Raw genomic sequence first — 18,258 nt, 5'->3', positions numbered from 1 at the left:
GCAATTTGTACTTAATCCCTTCACCTTTTCCACTCATCCTCCCAACCACCCTCCCATCTGGCAACCGTCAGTTTGTTTTCTGTGTCTATGTAACTGATTTTTCACTTGTTTTTTAGATTCCACATATATGGGAAATCAGATGGTATTTGATCAGATGGTATTTGTCCTCTGGCACAATTCACTTACCATAATACCCTCTAAATCCATCCATGTTGTCACAAATGGTAAGATTTCATTCTTTTTATGGCTGAATAAGTATTCCATTACATATAACAGGAACTTTTTCCATTTGTCTGTTGATGGACACTTACGTGGCTTCCTTATCTTTGCTATTGTAAATAATGCTACAGTGAACATAGGGGTGCATATATCTTTTCAAATTTGCATTTTGGATTTCTCTGGATAAATACACAAAAGTGGATTATTATGTTGTAAGATAGTTCTATTTTTAATTTTTTGAGGAATCTGCATAGTGTTTTCTATAGTGGCTGCACCAGTTTGCAATCCCACCAACAGAACGCCAGGGTTCCTCTTCTCCACGTGACATCCTCTCTAACACTCGGTTGCTGATTTACTGATGAAAACCCTTCTGACAGGTAGGAAGTGATATCTCATTGTGGTTTTAATTTATATTTCCCTGATGTTGAGCATCTTTTTATATGTCTATTACCCATCTGTATGTGCTCTTTGGAAATTTTCTAGTCAAGTCCTCTGCCCATTTTTTAATCAGATTTTTTTTTCTGGTGGTGCTAAAAAAAACTGTATGACTTCCTTAGGTAGTTTAGACATTAACCCCTTATTATGTATCTATACCATTGGCAAGTATCTTCTTCCATCTAGTAGATGGTCTTTCTCTTGCTAGAGGAGACATATCCAAAAATCTATTACTCAGAACAGTGTCAAAGGGTTTACTTCCTGTTTTCTTTAGGAGTTTTATGGATTTGGGTCTTAGATCTAAATACTTAATCCATATGAATTTACTCATGTATATGGTGTTAAGAAAGTGACCCAGTTTCATTTTTTTGTATGTGTCCAGTTTTCCCTTGACCTGGATGGAATATCATTTATGAAAGAGAGTGGCTTTACTCGACTGCATATTCTTGCCTCCTTTGTTATAGGTTTAACTGAACATACAGGTGTGGGCTTATTTCTGGGCTCTCTAATCTTTGCCATTGATTTATGTCTGTTTTCATGCCAGTACCATCCTGTTCTAATTACTGCAGCTTTGCAGTATAGTTTGATGTCAGATAGTGTGAACCTTCAACTTGATTCTTCTCTCTAAAGATTGCTTTGGCTATCCGGGTCTTCGTGTTATATATAAGTTTTAGTAGTCTAGTTTTGTGAAAAATGCCATTGGTATTTTGATAGGGACTGCAATCATTGCTTTGGGTAGTATGGACGTTTTAACAACATTAATTCTTCCTATTTATGAACACAGTATACTTCCATTTATTTGAATCCTTTTCAGTTTCTTCAGTGTCTTTTAATTGTCTGAGTATAGGTCTTTTACTTCCTTGGTGAAACTTATTCCTATGTATTCTACTTTTTGAGGCTACTGTAAATGACATTATCTTAATTTCTCTTTCTCATAGTTTGTTATTGATGTATAAAAATACAAGTGACTTATATTAGTTCTGTATCCTGCTACTTTAGTTCTAATAGTTTTTTTGTGTACTCTTTAGGGTTCTCTCTATATAGTATGTCATCTGCAAATAATGACTGTTTTCTTTGCTGTTTGGATGCTTTATTTTTTTTCTTGTCTGATTGCTGTGGCTAGGACTTCCAATATTATGTTCAACAAAAGTGGACATCTTTGTCTTGTTCCTGATCTTAAAAATCACTGAGTATGATGTTAGCTTTCTGTTTGTTATATGTGTATGGCCTTTATTATGTTGAGGTATGTTTCCTCTATTCCCAATTTGTTGAGAATTCTTATCAAAAATGGATGTTAGATTTTTCTCATGCTTTTTCTCTATTATCATGATTCTTATCATTCATTTTATTTATGGTGGTGTATCACTTTAACTTACTTATGGATGCAGAGCCATCCTTGCATCCCTAGGATGAATCCCATTTTTCATATTTTTATAATCTATCAGGGAATTCAGTTGACTAATATTTTGTTAAGGATTTTTGCACCTATTTTCATCAGAATATTGGCCTATAATTTTTTGTTAGTAGTGTCTTTATCTCTTTTTGTAACCAGGGTAATGCTGGCCTGGTAAAATGAGGTTGTAAGCCTTCCCTCCTCTTCAATGTTTTGGAATAGTTGGAGAACAGGTGGCAATTCCTCTTTAAATGTTAGGTAAAATTCACCTGTGAAGACATCCAGTCCAGGACTTGCTTGTTGGGAGTTTTTTTTTTTATTGCTTTGATTTCGTTGGTTGTAATCAGTCTGTTCAGCTTTTCCATTTCTTTATGGTTCAGTCTTAGAAGATTATGTTTCTAGGAATTTATCCAATTTTTCCAGGTTGTCCAATTCGCTGGTATATAATTGTTCATAGTATTTTCTTGTAATACTTCGTATTTCTGTGATGTCAGGTGTCACTTCATGTTCATTTCTGATTTTATTTTTCATCAAGGAAAAAAGAATTCTAAGTCCAGTTAAAGGTTTATCAATTTCATTTAATGAACTAGCTCTTGGTTTCATTCAATGTTGTTTTTAAAAACTATTTCATTTATTTCCACTCATATCTACTACTTCCCTCTTTCTATTCACTTTGGATTTTCTTTTTTTCCCATAATTTCTTTAGATTTAAGATTAGTCTCCTACTACGACTGTATTTCTCTCCCACCACTACCCTTCATGTCCATCAAGTCAATGTTTGCTTTATATATTTAGGTGCCTCCTATATTGGATATGTAAATGTTTACGAGGGTTATATTCTTGTGTTGATCCCATTACCATTATGAAATGTCCTTTGTCTCTTGTTATGGCCTTTGTTTTAAAGTCTACTTTGTCTAATAAGTGCTCCTACCCCTGCTTTTTAACATCACCATTTGCATGAAGTATCTTGATCCATTCCTTTACTTTCAGTCTGTGCCAATCAGAAGTTGGGTTTCTTATAGGGAATATATGTGTAGGTCTTGTTTTCTCATCTCTTCAGCTACCTCTATGTCTTTTGATTAGAGCATTTAATCTGTTTACATTTAAAGTAATTACTGAGGGTATGTGGTTATTGCCATTTAATATTCATATTTTGATCCCCATCTCCACTCCTGTTTCTTAGAGGAGTCCCTTTAACATTTCTTGTAATAATACTGGTTTGGTGGTGATGAACTCTTTCAGCTTTTTCTTGTTTGGTCAGTTCCTTATCTTTCCTTTAATTTTAAATGACAGCTTTCCTGGGTAGGTCCTTGCTTTTCATCATTTTGAATATTTCATGCCAGTACTTCCTGAACTGCAAAGTTTCTGTTGAGATATCAGCTGACAGTCCTATGAGAGTGCCCTGGTATGTAAACTCACTGTGTTTCTCTTGTTGCTTTTAAGGATTCTTTGTGTTTAACCTTTATTAGCATTTTAATTATGATGTGTTTTTATGTGGGCCTCTTTGGGTTCATCTTGTTTGGGACTCCAGGACTTGTATGACTTGCTTTCTTCAGGTGAGGGAAGTTTTAGTCATTATTTCTTCAAATAGGTTTTAATCCCTCTCTCTTTCTCTCATTTTTCTGGTACCCCTATGATGCAGATGTCGCTTGATGTTGTGCCAGAGGTCATTTAAACTATTTTTTAAAATTTTGTGTTTGAGTTGGGTATTTTCTGCTACCTGTCTTTCAGATCTCTGATTCATTCTTTTGCCTTATCTAATCTGTTGTTGATTTCCTCTAACTGGTATTTTTTTGTGTGTTTTCGATCTCCATTTTTATCTTTCCTGTCTCTTTGCTGAACTTCTCAATGAATTCATCTACTTTTTCCCCCAAATTCATTGGGCATCCCTATTAATGGTATTTTGAACTCTGCTTCAGGTAGACTGCATGTCACCATCTCGTTTAGTTCTTTACTGGAGTTTTGCCCTACTTTTTCATTTGGGACATGTTTCTTTGTTTGGCTCCATTTCTTTTTATTAGGTCAGCCTACATTTCATAAGTCTTGGCAGAGTGGCCTTATGTCGTAGGTGTTGTACGCAGCCCTGTGGTGTAGTCTCCCTGGTCACTTGAGATAGATGCTGCAGGGGGTGTCCCTTCTGCAGGTTATGTACCTTCCTGTTTTAGTTGAGCCTTGATGGCTGCTGGCATGTCAGTGGGTGGGTTTTCCCTCAGGCTGGCTGTGACTACAGAAAACAAGCTGTTGGGTGAGGACTGACTCCATTGAGCAGGGGTTCCTTTAACATGGCTCAGATGTGAGCTGAGTCTGCCCTTCAGGTGTGTGTTTTGTGGAGCTGGTTGGGTGGTACTCGGGTTTGACTAAGAAGCTGGAAAATAGGTGTGTTGGTATAGGCCAACGTTAGCTACCATCTGTGCCCAGCTTGGGGTCACCTGGCAGGAGCTACAAAGTGATCTGTGATTAGTTGCTGCGCATGCGGGGCTTGGGTGCACTTGGGAGAGGGTGTGCTGCAAACGCAGGCTAGCTGTTGGGTTTGAGACCCTTTGGTGAGCACCACAATGTGAAGTGAGGCCAGTCATCACTTGGGGCACATTTGTGGTTGTTTGCTTGGAGCCACCTAAGGGAAATTACAATGCAAGTTAAGACTAATCACCACTTGTTCTTGAGCTTGGGGCTGCTCAGGAAGAGGTACAGAACACTCGAAACCTATACGTTGCTTTTGAGGGGTTTGGAGACCTTTAAGAGAGTTTATGAAAGTCCATAGCACAAACAAGGCATATGGTGTCAGCTAGGTTATTGGAGAGCTCAGATGTGACACCTGCCAGTGCTTCCTTTTGGGAGAGCTGCCTTGCACTCCCCTATCTAGCCCTGTGTGCAGGCCCCTCAAGAGGAATGTCTGGGATGTCAGAGGTTGTGGGAACCCCTCACACCTCAGTGTGGGGGCACCTCTACACCCAAGATATCCCTCCTACCAGTCTCCTCATTGTGACTTCTTTATATCCTTAGTAATGGGACTTCCATTCAGGTAGTCTTCAGGTGGTTCTGGGAGAAGGTGAGCATAGTATTTACCTTGATGGGAAGTCCTGACCAAAGTACTTTTACATTCACACGAACTTCTTGTGGTTGCTGTAGTAGTCACAGTCACGCTTTTACAGACAGAAGGACTGAAGGGCTGGCCTGGAGCCATTTTCAGCCGATCTGCATCCTTTGGTACCACATCTCTAGCCACTAACCAGTCTGTAACTTAACTCTTTGAAAGTCTGAATAATCTCTCTCTAAAAAACAACTAAAGTATTCCCACTACTCAATTTCAACTTGAAAAAGCTGTAAGACCATGGGCTTATAGTCCTGAAATCACATATGATTTAAGGGGACTAAAGTGCTGATTTATGATAGTCATGCGAAATTACACTTTTGAAATAAAAGTTTTATATGATCCTAGTTGGTTTTTTTTTTCCATTTGTCACTGGGGCTCAAACTGTATACCTAATTCACATTCCTGCCTGAAAGGTGCTGTTTAAAAGAATGCGCCGACTTAGTGTTCCAGGGCCTTTTCTGTACTAGCCACAAGAACACCATGACTAATTGAAACAGATCAGCTTTCCAAACTGAATAGGCAATAATACTTATTAGAAGTAAATAGTAACTATTGATGGGTGGGTTCAAGTACAGTGGTTACTGCTCACCTGAAGTTTGAAATAAATATGAGAAGGAAGTGATTTTTAGATTATTTTGTGGTAGTATATGAAATTCTCAAACTACAGCTAATCATTGAGCCCAGTTCCTAAATGCTTGAGTGGTATCATTTATTCTCTGAAGTATTGGAAGGAACAAAATATTAACAGTATTAAGCCATGGGCATAAAAAATCAAATTGCATTAATTGTATTTTACAATGCAGATGCTACCAGACAGATGAAGTCTAAGGCTGAGAAGATTTATAATGTAACCATTTGGGCAGTATAAGATACCTGGAAATACTTAAACTGTTTTTATAAAAGACTTCAAATTGTAATGTAACTGAAGGTACCTTATTTTACTGAATTACATTCAACTAACCTAAAATGTCATTAATATCATCAAATACCTTTGTCTTTCAGCTTTGTATGAGCTAGTAAGATCGTCGAAAAGCTTGCCATTCATTTCCATTAGGGTTTTCAGCACATTGTAGACCAGTGCTACGATGGTCCTAAAATGAAAATAAGCCAGTGCTGGGTTATTGATGCCAACAACAGGAAATGTAATAATGTCCTCTCTGAAATGGGTTAAATGTTGGGTCATTCACTTAACCCATTTTAGAGATGATAAACTGAAATGCAAGATGTTTAGTAATTTGCCCTAGGTCAGTCACACAGCCAGTGGTGGTAGAGATAGTCTGATTCCAAAACACATGTCCTTCCCACTGCATCATGCTCAGATTAAACTCACTAAACTGTCAGGGTTATAGGGTTATCTTCATGTCCGCTCTACAGTGTCAAACCCTAAGTGACAGCAGCATTAAAAGAACATGAAAAAGATCCAACTACCATAAACTGTAAGAAGACGAAAAATAAAAAGGATAAGGATGTCACAGAAATTAAAATATCTGCCACCTAAACCTTCAGCTTCTCCCTGACATTCACACAGTTACTATTCGTGCATCCTCCACAAATTTTAGTTTGGTTTCCCCAACAGGGTCTGACCATACACTGGTGCAGCATGCCACAACAGACTGTCCTACCTCCAGGGAGATTTATAATTTTAAATAGAAAATAGAAATTAAGAACATACACATATTTACACCTTATAGAGCTCTAGAGCTCTAAGTATGTAAAGTGTAGAACAGAATAAAACTATGTGATGTTAACCCTGGAATAAGTTCCCAATCTATATAGCTTTCATGTACAAGTTGGGAGAGCATATGACAAAAAGCTTAAAAAAAAACACACAAGAATAACAATGAACATAGAAGACACTTACTGATTCCAGTGTTCTTTGGAGATTTTGTATAAACTACCAAACATAATTGGCAGAATTTTATCAATGTTCTCCTCAATCAAACTAAGAATATATTCATTATTCCAAAAGTACAATGCCCTTTCTGCAACCTAAAAGAAATATTTATAAATGTCAAAACAAAAGTGAAAAAGAAATAGTGTGAAAGAAAAATGGCTTTACTGAAACATCATACCTGAAAATGAGAACTGGACACACATTTGGATATTTGTTTAAAAAGGGGCTCTTCAATTTTTTTGAACTGCGTTGGTTCAATGACATCTAAGATTTCTTCAATTTCTCCTAAGAACATCACCTAGGTTAAAAAAAATTTAAGAAACATGACAAATTATAAGATGTTAATATAGAAAGCAAAAATGAGGAAGTTACCCTACGAATTGCATGGTGGACAAAAAAGGACCTGACAGCTACTCTACGCCAGTTCCCTCTGACCCCCACAGAACACCGCCTGCTCTGTGGCAGCGACAACAAAACACGTGGCTTATCTCCCTGAGATTCAGTACTGACGAAACGTGCTACTATTGCTGAACAAAACCCACCTCTTTCTGACTGCATGTTTTTGGCCAAAATTTCAGCAATCCTCTGATCACCTGCAAAAAAAAAAAAAAATAGTTTAGCATGAATTAAGCGATGAAGCTGGTTAATCCCAGGAAATTTTTAATAACAATCTGAAGTATTCAGATGGATGTTATTTAATATCTAAGTATGTCCCCACACTTTCTGCTCAGTTTTAGGCTTTTATCAATTCAATAAATATTTATGGTGTGGTTATACCACATACTGTTCTAGAGGTTGATGAATAAGATAGATAAGGTCCCTGATCATCATGAAGCAGGGAGACCAACAAATTATCAATAAAGTAATTTCAATAGCAGTAAGTTCTACTACTAAGAAAACTGGATTGAGTGGTAAAGGTTATGTTAGGGAGAAACTACAGGATAGATAATAAAACTATTATGAAGCAGCAAAAAAGCCAGAAAGCTCCCCAATTGGTTTCATAGTTTAGCACAACCTTGATGACCAAAATGTAACAATGAGAAGGGAACATAGTTGTGAAAATTTATATTAAAGTAAATATAACAGTATATTAACAGAAAAATACTATCTGACCAATTAGAATTTATTCTAGAAGTTTTGGGGTGGTTCAGCTCATAGTTGTACCTTAGAAGATTTTGAAGTTATTGGGTATTTTTCATTGATTATTCTGATAACAAGTTAGTAGCTTAGAACTAAGAATTTATCAGAAGCCAGCAGCAAAGTTCCTTAGGAAGAGGCTGTAAAATAACCACCTGGGTCTAGTGCTTCTGTGGAACTAGATCTGTGCCAGCCTGTTAGGTTATTTTACAGTCACTGGTTTGGTCTAGTACTGAGGAACACCCATGCAAATTAAAGCTGGGGGAACACTGTTCTGGAGCCAATCAAGTAAGATGAAAGGATATGATGTATAACTTTGGAAAGAAATATCAAAAGTATACTTATTTATCAAGTACATTTTTATAATTTTAAAATAACATTTACTAAACAAAATGTTAAATGAGAAAAAATTACTAAAGTAGGAAAATTTAATATGTGGTCAGATAAAATATAAAAATCAATACCTTATTGATACTTGTTTTATAAGTCAGGAGAAAATAAAAATATGCCTTTTATAATAAGAACTAATGTACATAAAGTATTGAGACATTGAATATATGAAGAAAACTAAAACTTTACCGAACATCATGAAAGACTACAGATGAGACAATTCAGTATTGTACATACTTCTATACTTAATTTATATAGTTAAATATAATTTCAATCAAATGCCAACTGAATTTCCTGAAACTAGAAATGTTTATTCTAAAATCCACAAATATAAGCAAATAACCAAGAATGGGGAGGAGAAGAGGGAGAATTAATAGAATGGAACCTGCTCTCCTGATATCAGCAATTACAACAAGATGGTATTAGCATGGAAACTCACAAAACACAGGAGTAACCATATGACAAAGGGGGCATTTCAGTTCTGCTAGTTAAGTGGTGGTACTTGGACTGGTGGCTCACCATTTAGGGGGAAAAAATGTAGCTCCTCTGGTGGGCAGACTCCTAAAATAATGTTCCATGATCTTTTCTTGAATACTCTCTCTTGTGTAATCTTTACGTGTGGACTGGCCCAGTGACTTTCACCTCACTAGCATGATGCTAAAGCCTTCTCATCTTGCAACTTTGATAAAGCAAGCTGCTACACTGGAGACGCCCACGTGATAAGGACCTGAGGGTTGCCTCTAGCCAGCAGCCAGCTAAGAACCGAGGCCTTTAGGCTATACAAACATGGGAACTTAGAAGTATATCTTCCTCATCTGAGCCTTTGTATGAGACCTCACCCCTGGACAACACAGCGATTGCAGCACTGTAAGAAACCTTGTAGCAGAGAACCCAGCTAAGTCATGCCTGGATTCCTGTACCACACAAACTATGAGATAATAAATGTTTGTTTTAAGCCACTGAATCTTGTAGTAATTCGTTATTCAGCGATAGAAAACTAATACAGTTCTCCTTATCCTGTCACACACAAATTTCCATTTCAAATAGTGTAGTGCACTGAATGGTGATCCTCAAAATGATAATGTATATATCCTAATCTCTAGAAGCTATGAATGTGACTTATTTGGAAAGTGGGTATCTCTTTGGAAAGATAGAATTAAGTTGAAGATCTCAAAATGAAATCACCCTGAGTTATTTGGGGTGGGCCCTAAGTCCAACAAGTGTCCTTTTAAGAGACAGAAGAGGCAGCAAAGTGAGACTGGAGCGATGCAGCCACAAGCCAAGGAACACCTAGAGACACCAGAAACTGGAAGAGGCAAGGAACGGAATCTCCCCTAGAGCATCTGGAGGAAATGCAGCCCTGCCGACACCTTGATTTTGGACTTCTGGCCTTCAGAACTGTGAGAGAATAAATTTCTGTTATTTCAAGCCACCAGATTTGTGGTAATTTGTCATGGCAGCGCTAGGAAACAATAGATGGAATAAAGTTTTTACAGATAAAAACTAAATCCATAAAATAACCAGGATATACTATAAAATGACAGCAAGGCCAGAAGCCATAATGATCAGTATATTCCACTACATAAAAATTTAATTCATTAAGGCAAAGATTTAAGACTTATGTTCAAAGTTAAAGGAAAAATTCCAAATGGACAAAAAATTTTTGCAAAACAAGGAAAAGATTAAGAGGCAAAGGATGCAGAACTATAAATGACCAATAACTATATAAAAGAATGGCTCAATCCCTGTAATGGGAAAAGCCGATCAAAATATTTCATACCTATTAGACTAGCAAAACTTCTAATACCAGCAAAAAATTAAAAAACAATGTTCTGCTAGGGTGAGGGAAAATAGGTACCTTGACACTCTGGATTGGAATTGTTCAAACTTTGTGGAAGGCAACTTCAAATGTGTTCAAATTTTCCTGTACTCTTTGGCCCAGCAACATGTTTTTATTTTTAATAAGTTGGTTTAAAAAAGAAAATGCAGTAAAAATTTTCTTATGCCCATAGGTTTTTTTTGGTAACACCACTGACAGGACACAGAACAAGTCCAACCCCCTAAAACACATCTCTTCGCCCAGTAACGTGTTTGTAACAATGCCAATGCCAATAACTCAGGTGCCCATTAATGGAAGACTGATTAAACATGTTGGGGTAATCTATAACGGCATCTGATGCCACCAGAGGGAAAAATGAAGGCAGTTCGTATGGAAAGATATCCACATTATACTGAGAGGTGAAAAAACCTGGTCAACACTGTCCCACCATTTGATTAACCTACACATGAATAGCAAAAAAAGTTCTAGAAATACATTCACTTATATGGTTACCTCTAGGGAACAATGTTTTAAAAGAATGTCCTCCACATTGTGCCTTATGATTTTGCATTGTGTGAACCAACTTAGCACATTACTTTCATAAACAGAAATAATAAAGTCACTTCCATTGCAGAAAACAATTTCAACACAAAATTTAGGTACATATAGAATATAATAAACTAGCCAAAGCTCTGACTTATCTATAATTGTAGGAAACTTTTCTATGAATACCAGTTTTCTGGAAAGTGAGTATTAAGGCTCAGACCTAAGTAACATGGCCATAATTTTGGTGCTGGAATAGCCTATGGTAGAAATTGCAAGATGCATCAATAGATCTTTATGAATTGAAAAATTTTTTTCTTTGTCAACTTATACATTACATTACTGTCTTCTCATCTGGCTTCTGTTTCCATTAAGGCAGATGTCTGGCCATTGTCACTCTCAGTCTTCTCTTCAAAAGGAAATCACCCATCTTCCCTGTCCACCCCATGTTAATGTAATACGTTTAAATTGCATCTGCTTACTATTCACCGAGCACAAATCATGAGTTATGTTGTGGCTTTTTTCTTTGTCTCAATTCTGAGAGTTATGGATTTGTATTAAGTTTTACTCCATTTTAGAGGTTTATGTGGTTTCACATAAAGACTGAGCTTCTAAGTCTCCTGATTTGACTTTCAAAACTCTTTTTAGCTGTTTTCAGAAAGAATTGCAAATCTAAAAGTCTAAAAACTCAAAACATCACGAAGTGGGAAAAATATCTTTTGTCCCTTTACACAAAAGGTAAATCAAAGGAAGAATACTAACTACTAAGTTTTCCAAGCACCCTTAAGTATAGCCTCAGAAAGTTTGTGAATCTGAAAAACAGTTTAAATCCATCAAACCCTTGGCAGTGTTTCAAGAACTCTTTACATATTTAAACTTAGAATACCTAGAAAGCACTCTTTGAAATTTTCAGTTCACCAAGGTTAAAGTTTTGTTTTCTGTGAGTTTTTACTTCTCCCTATCTTTTGTTTTTCTTGAATCTTCAGTTAATTTTCATGATAACATACTTTCTCCTGAATCACCTTATAGTCAAGAAGTAAGCAATAGAATTCAAATACAGAATCGCCATGCTGATTCATGAAGTAAATAACTTTTATTCTGAAATATCTTAAGCTCCAAAGGCAAGGAGATGTTTTTAATCCCTATCGTGTGTTTTATCATTAATAAGAAGGAGAATCCTATTTCTCCTTCTCAACAAAACTCAAGGGAATAGTTGTGGGACTTCCACAGTGTTTTAATTTGAAAAGGTGAAGGAAGACTGAGAAGATTATCAGTGAAGATAACATCTACATAACATCTCCCTGCAGTCCTTCGGTCCTGTCACCACACATGTCAACTACTGTGTTAACGTTAGGTAATCTATATCTAAGTTATTCAAAACATACAACCCATGAGCACTCCCCTTCCCAACCCCGTTCTCTGAATGTAGATTAACCTCACATGCCTTATAAATGGTTTTAGTTTAAAATACATTACTACCACTGCTTGATAACTCTGTAATGGTATATATAACAGCATAAAGAAAGGCACAATGAACTGCTACAATATACATCAAGAACATAAAAATAAAGAGACCACTTACTGGTTCTGTTAGTGTTGTATCTTTCTCCAGGAACTGTACAACACAGTAGGCTAGCTAAAATGTAAGGGACATTTTATAAATATTACTGAGTGAAGTAACATTCAGTGATGCAGGATTTTTATACTTAGCTAACAAATGACTACCTTATTTTGATAAAATTTTACTCTAATTTCAATATGTAAAAGTTAATATACTAACAATTGTGTAACTTTTTAACCATGAAAGTAACTTCTACTTCAAAAAAGATGTTTTTTTCAGTAGTAACTTCTGATTATAATTGAAATAAGACTAGAGCTAACATCTTACTTTTTCAGCATCTTTCTACGTGTATGCCTATGCTGATACATATATAACAGGGGAGACTGACTAGGCTGTCACAACTAGACAGAACATTCTGCAGTTATGTGGGATTTATTCAATGTCAGTTAATTAGGTCAGGGCCCGGATTAAGAAAGAACTTGATATTTTCTTTCCTATATCTTTACTTAATGTGCATTGAGCTGATTTCATAACACTAAATACAATACTTTTAAATTATAAAAATTTGCTTTGGGCAACTTACAAAGCAAACTGCTTAATTATACTTAAAATTGCCACTTCAGTATTTCTCAATTTCTCTGCCTTTGTATCAGTCTTTGAAACAAACAATACTCAATTCATTTGAAATTTTCCTGAAACTTACCTGAGCATGAAACAAAGCTAATCCTTTTGCAGTATGCATAGGAATAAGAACCTTCATTAGAAATTGTTTATGTTCTGCTTTCAGTGGCAATGCAAAGCCATTGATAATACTGGAGGGAAAAAAAGGCAGGGGGAAGGGTTAAGTAGTTACTACATTATTTCTAAAAGTTATATCCATGAGTACACAAGGAACAGGCTCTCTGCTTCAATCCTGGTATTGAATTACTGACTCATCTTCAAACTACTTTAGACAGACTATTTTTATGAAGTCTTCCCTCTAAATCATTCAATGATCCCAAAAGAAAACTAAGACTGCCAATTAATGTCCCAATAGTAATTTCTATCTTCATTTTCTATAAAAGCATTATCACTTTATTTATGATGCATTGTTGCCTTTATTTTTCCTCCCTAAAGCCACAGGAGAGTCAACATCACAAAAATTTTCAATATTTTCTCAAGCAAATGGGTAGTTTCTCTTTACTGAAGGATCTTAAACTAAGAAGTAGTCCTCTCCATATTCATTCTCTATTACTAGAGAAGGCTGAAATCATTCTTATACAAGTAGAAGGAAGAGTCTAAATGTCTCTCAAGTTAATAATGCTATGTGGTGAATAAGGAAGGCAAATATTCATGTAAACTAAAATCAAAGGCTGCAGATTCTTCTAAAAAGAACAGATGGACTAGGAATGGTCTGTCAACATCTGAACAAGAATTCTTCTAATTTCATAAAAGATTCACTACAGCTTATTTCATCTCTTCCCAATCAGACCCTGTAAATTTCCGAGGCAGTCTGGCAAGAGCAGGCATAAAACACGCCACAGCTTCAGAGGCAGGAAGCTTCTGCAGAAACAGATGTCTTGCATGGCAGTACTTTAATATGCTGACCCTCTAAAAAACTATAATAAGAATTCAGTTGAGAAATGATGTCTTGCACTCTATATTTAAATTCTAAAATAGGAAATAATTTTTCCAATCCCAGCTAAGATTATAGTACATAAAACATTCCAAGTTACTTAATTCTTAAAAAGAACAACAAAAAAAACTGGCCTACCTTCCTAATATTTCCAGGAGTTCAGCAACACCATTGAAATGTTCTGTTTCATATATAAACCTGAATTTAAAATAAAGATGGATGTAATGAAAAATCAAACATCAGAAAACTAAGAGAAAAAGAGGCAGGAAGGTAAAACGAAATCAACTCAAAGGGCAATTACTGAGAAGTACAAGCATGCTGTAAGAATTCTTTGTAAACTATTTTGCCCCAGATCAGTTACTTCTTAGCAATCTCATAAAAGATCTATTTCCTATTAAACCAGATGCTTTTAATGAAATATGTCCTATTTAAGCATATACTTTTGCTAAAACTTGCTATATATTAAGGAAACAATATAATTTCACCTGCAATATTTTACTTAAAAATTTTATTAAGATGGGTTTTCTCAAGGAAATACTTTTTGAAATAGGAAACCTCTACTCAAAAACTCAAAAGGACCCATATCTAATAAAGCCACCTTTATTCAGAATTTCAGAAACCTAAACTACACAGACTGCCTAGCTTTCCAAGATCACAATTGCCTCAAAAGCAGGGAGTCAAGACTCAAATGAGCACAGGGCAGGGAGCGGAAGACGACTGGAGAAAGAAGCTGTCTCTAGAGCAGGTTACTCATTTCTCACTGTTACAATGGGGAGATGCTAGCCTCAGTTTGCCAGGTCTTCAACTAAAACACACCAAACCTGAGGTGTGGGTATTAAAGTGAAATCTACTTTGAAGCAACATAAAATAAACTATCACTTATAAAGTAGCCAAAAGATAGGCCCCATATAAATTAGCTTTGTCAGAAAATCAAATGTATTTCCAAGAGCTACTAATTTAAATAGCACACACAATTTTCAAACAAAAAGCTCAAAGAAACAATTAGACAAATTCTCACAATAAATCTTAAACATGAATAACACTGGTATTACCTATTAAAAACTTTATTACTACTGTCATTTAAATGAAAAACAAGTTGTACATTTCTAAAGTTATATGCAAATGATGTCTACAAAACAGGCTATAAAAATGACTCAAATACTAGCAGTTAAGTTTCCAGATTTCATATATTAAAAGTTAACCTAAAGGAACTGACATAAAAAGAAAATATGGAGAGGAGGAAAGGCACTATATATATGAATAGATGACCAATTTACCTGAGGAAAATGTTGTTAATTTGTTTTCTGATGAATGCTCTTAATCCAAGAAATTTCCCATAAATTCGATGCAGAACAGTCTTCAGGAAGTCACGTTCTCTGGGATCTTCACTATCAAAAAGCTCCAGGAGCTTTAAGAAAAAACTGAGAAATTACTTTTTAAAAATAATCAAGCAAAACTTTACTTTATTCTAATACTGATTTTAAGATAACCCATGAAATCTTGCTAACTAGAGAAGCTAAAGAAAAGCTTAGGGAATAGTTTTCACTAATTAAAATAAAATGGCAAATCATGTAAATGCTTCAAAATGTAGATTTTTGTCTTGTCACTCATCTTAAAATTCTGTCCCATTCTTGACTACTAAACATGGCACATAACTTCAGAGTGTTGAAATTTAAGAGATTTTAATGCTTTTTATAAGTCAAAATTACATACGAAATCAGTTTGTAGATTGGAAGTCATTAAATGAAGTTAAAATACAAATGCACATGCACATTTCCAATTTACTAGAAAGATTTATAAAAACCAAGGCTGCTTTTTTGTGATTTTGCACTGAAAAATTTAAGAATCACCATGCCAACAGCTCAAAAATGAGTATTTAGTTAACTGGGTAAACTACTGGCAAATACATGCTAACAGAGGGGAGGTCACTCACGAAATAACACTGAAAAGATGACACCACAGATTTTTATTTAAAGTCAGCTTAGAAAGTGGATGGAAATTTTTAAACCAGTTCAACTTGGCCGAACTCATTTTCCTGTACCTTTACACAGCTATTCAGCAAAGGCAAGGATAAAGACCTTTGAAAAATTTAAAGTCAAAAGCTCAAATTTCTATTTTAAAATGGTAAAGAATGGAGTCTCTTAGGAAAAAGTATAAAATAGTCTATGGAAGAAAGAAGTCATCAGGGAATTGCATGTTCTGTACTTTGGTATTGATCATTACAGTTAAGATAGCAAGCTCTGAACCTCATTGGGAGTTTTCTCCATTCTGTCTTGAATTATATTTAATTGTTTACATGTGTATCTCCCACTAGAGTGAATATTTTTGAGAATAGTGATAACTTTTGTCATATATATAAACCTAAACAAGTGCCTTGCTTAGTTTGAGTTCTTTGTCCAGGAGGTTATGAAAGAACTGTATGAGGCTCCTCAAAACCATCCCTGGAACATTATAATTTGTGTTAATATACCTAATAAATTCAGTTCAAATCATTCTAATTAAAAATGACTAATCTCATTTAAGATCCTCACATCTGAGTTTCCGATGCTGGTGTGCTTGGAAGATATGCTTTCAAATCAATAAAAGGGGCTCTTAATTAAGGTGGTCATACTTAATCTAAGAACAAATATAATTTGGGGTGTAGAGGGGTCGAGCCAAAAAGAAAAAAACAGAGAAACAACTCATGGACACATAAAACAGTGTGGAGATTGGGGGGCAGAGGTGGAAGAGGCTATGGCGAGGATGAATGGTGATGGAATAAAATAAAATTTAAAAAAGAACATCATTTAATGCAAGTTGCTTCTCAGTGGTAAAAAATTTTAACTAGAGAACATTATTAGCTATGTATCAAATCTACTTAAAGAAACCTATTTTGAAATATTATAATCTAAATAATGTATTTAGATATGGAATATTAACACAATGAAACAAATACAAAACTACTACTTAGGAAACTTGCTTATTCTAGTTCTGATATTTATACCTAACTGTGCTTTTAAGGTTAATTTATAACCCCTGAGCCTGTTTCTTCATTGATAAAATGAGAAAGGATGAAACCAATTCTTTTTATTTTTTAAGAGGTCAGAGAGTCTAGTTCAAATTCTGATTGTGCCATCAACTGGCTGTGTGAAACTGGGTATGGTCAAGCTCTTTACATAAGCTCTTTAGTGCTTGGCACATAAGAAGTACTCAATAAATCTTAGCTTCCTTCTGAAACCCTATGATTTGAACACAACCTGAAACTATGCAATTAGTGGACTGTCCAAATTTTTACTGAAGATTTTTCTTCTGTATTTTTAAGTAGTAAAACTTACCACCTAGTTAAATAATTTCAACATACAAAAACTGAGAATTCCCATACATACTATTTATTAAAACAGCATACTAAGATGACCCCAGAGAAGTGATCTGTGAAAGAATAGTCATACAAACTGCTAAAAACAAATTATTGAGCCTTGGCTTCTCAGCTAATTCAGGCATTTCAAGAAGAGGCAGAAAATGGGTTCCACTATACCAGTTATTTTTTCTTGTCCCCCTAAGCCCCATGAATAATCTAGCAGCTGAAATACCTCAAGCTCCAGACTGAGGAAACACTAAGGCAATTGTTCTCAGCCTGCTATTACCTTAAATGCAATTTAGTATGGCATTACTAGAGTTCGTTATTATACTATATTCCTTTTGTAGCACACAAGAACTACAGAAGGAAATATGTATGCATTCAATTTCAATGACCAAAATAACAGTTCCATGTAATCTTTTGTTTGTGATTGAAACACATTTTATTTGTGAACACACCTAATATTTCTTCACTGTTAAAAGAAGAGCTGTTTGAATGGCTGAAGGACATATTGACAAAGTTCTTTGTTTATCAATACATTCACAGCAGCTAGAATACTTTACATGAAGTCAGGGATAGTTATGAACAACCAAAAATGAACTCCAAATATGTGCAACTCCTGTATGTAGAAGCTTTGTCATAGGAAATACACAATGGTGGTCGAGGGTGGGAAGGGTCTTAGTAGGAATTTTAATCCTGGCCTCAGCACTGGGTTCATTGATTCTCTTACACCCACCTTCTGCCTTTCTTTCAAATGCAAGTAACTCTAGAATTAACATCAAATTCCTAAGAAGCCCTTACTGACAAATATTTCAAAAGAG

At 35.4% G+C, this 18,258-nt stretch overlaps 1 protein-coding gene across 3 annotated transcripts in view; it reads right to left on the bottom strand.

Annotated features, from left to right (window-relative positions):
* PPP2R5A (protein phosphatase 2 regulatory subunit B'alpha) overlaps nucleotides 1–18,258 on the bottom strand; it is a 67,345-nt gene that overhangs the window by 1,434 nt on the left and 47,653 nt on the right. For 2 of the 3 annotated variants that reach the window (XM_028530585.2, XM_036015274.1), the window contains exons 5-12: nucleotides 15,378–15,508; nucleotides 14,239–14,298; nucleotides 13,189–13,297; nucleotides 12,507–12,560; nucleotides 7,578–7,628; nucleotides 7,214–7,333; nucleotides 7,003–7,130; nucleotides 6,131–6,232 (exon numbers count right to left, since the gene is read on the bottom strand). In XM_028530585.2, coding sequence (XP_028386386.1) covers nucleotides 6,131–6,232; nucleotides 7,003–7,130; nucleotides 7,214–7,333; nucleotides 7,578–7,628; nucleotides 12,507–12,560; nucleotides 13,189–13,297; nucleotides 14,239–14,298; nucleotides 15,378–15,508 — 755 coding nt within the window. Of the gene's footprint in view, nucleotides 1–6,102; nucleotides 6,233–7,002; nucleotides 7,131–7,213; nucleotides 7,334–7,577; nucleotides 7,629–12,506; nucleotides 12,561–13,188; nucleotides 13,298–14,238; nucleotides 14,299–15,377; nucleotides 15,509–18,258 lie in introns of all 3 variants that reach the window. The other variant, XM_036015273.1, reaches the window with a different exon arrangement.

The sequence above is a fragment of the Phyllostomus discolor genome, chromosome 14 (genome assembly GCF_004126475.2).
Source record: "Phyllostomus discolor isolate MPI-MPIP mPhyDis1 chromosome 14, mPhyDis1.pri.v3, whole genome shotgun sequence".
Taxonomy (NCBI): Eukaryota; Metazoa; Chordata; class Mammalia; order Chiroptera; family Phyllostomidae; genus Phyllostomus; species Phyllostomus discolor.
Note: the sequence above shows the minus strand (reverse complement) of the source record. Positions and strands in the feature narration are given on the sequence as shown.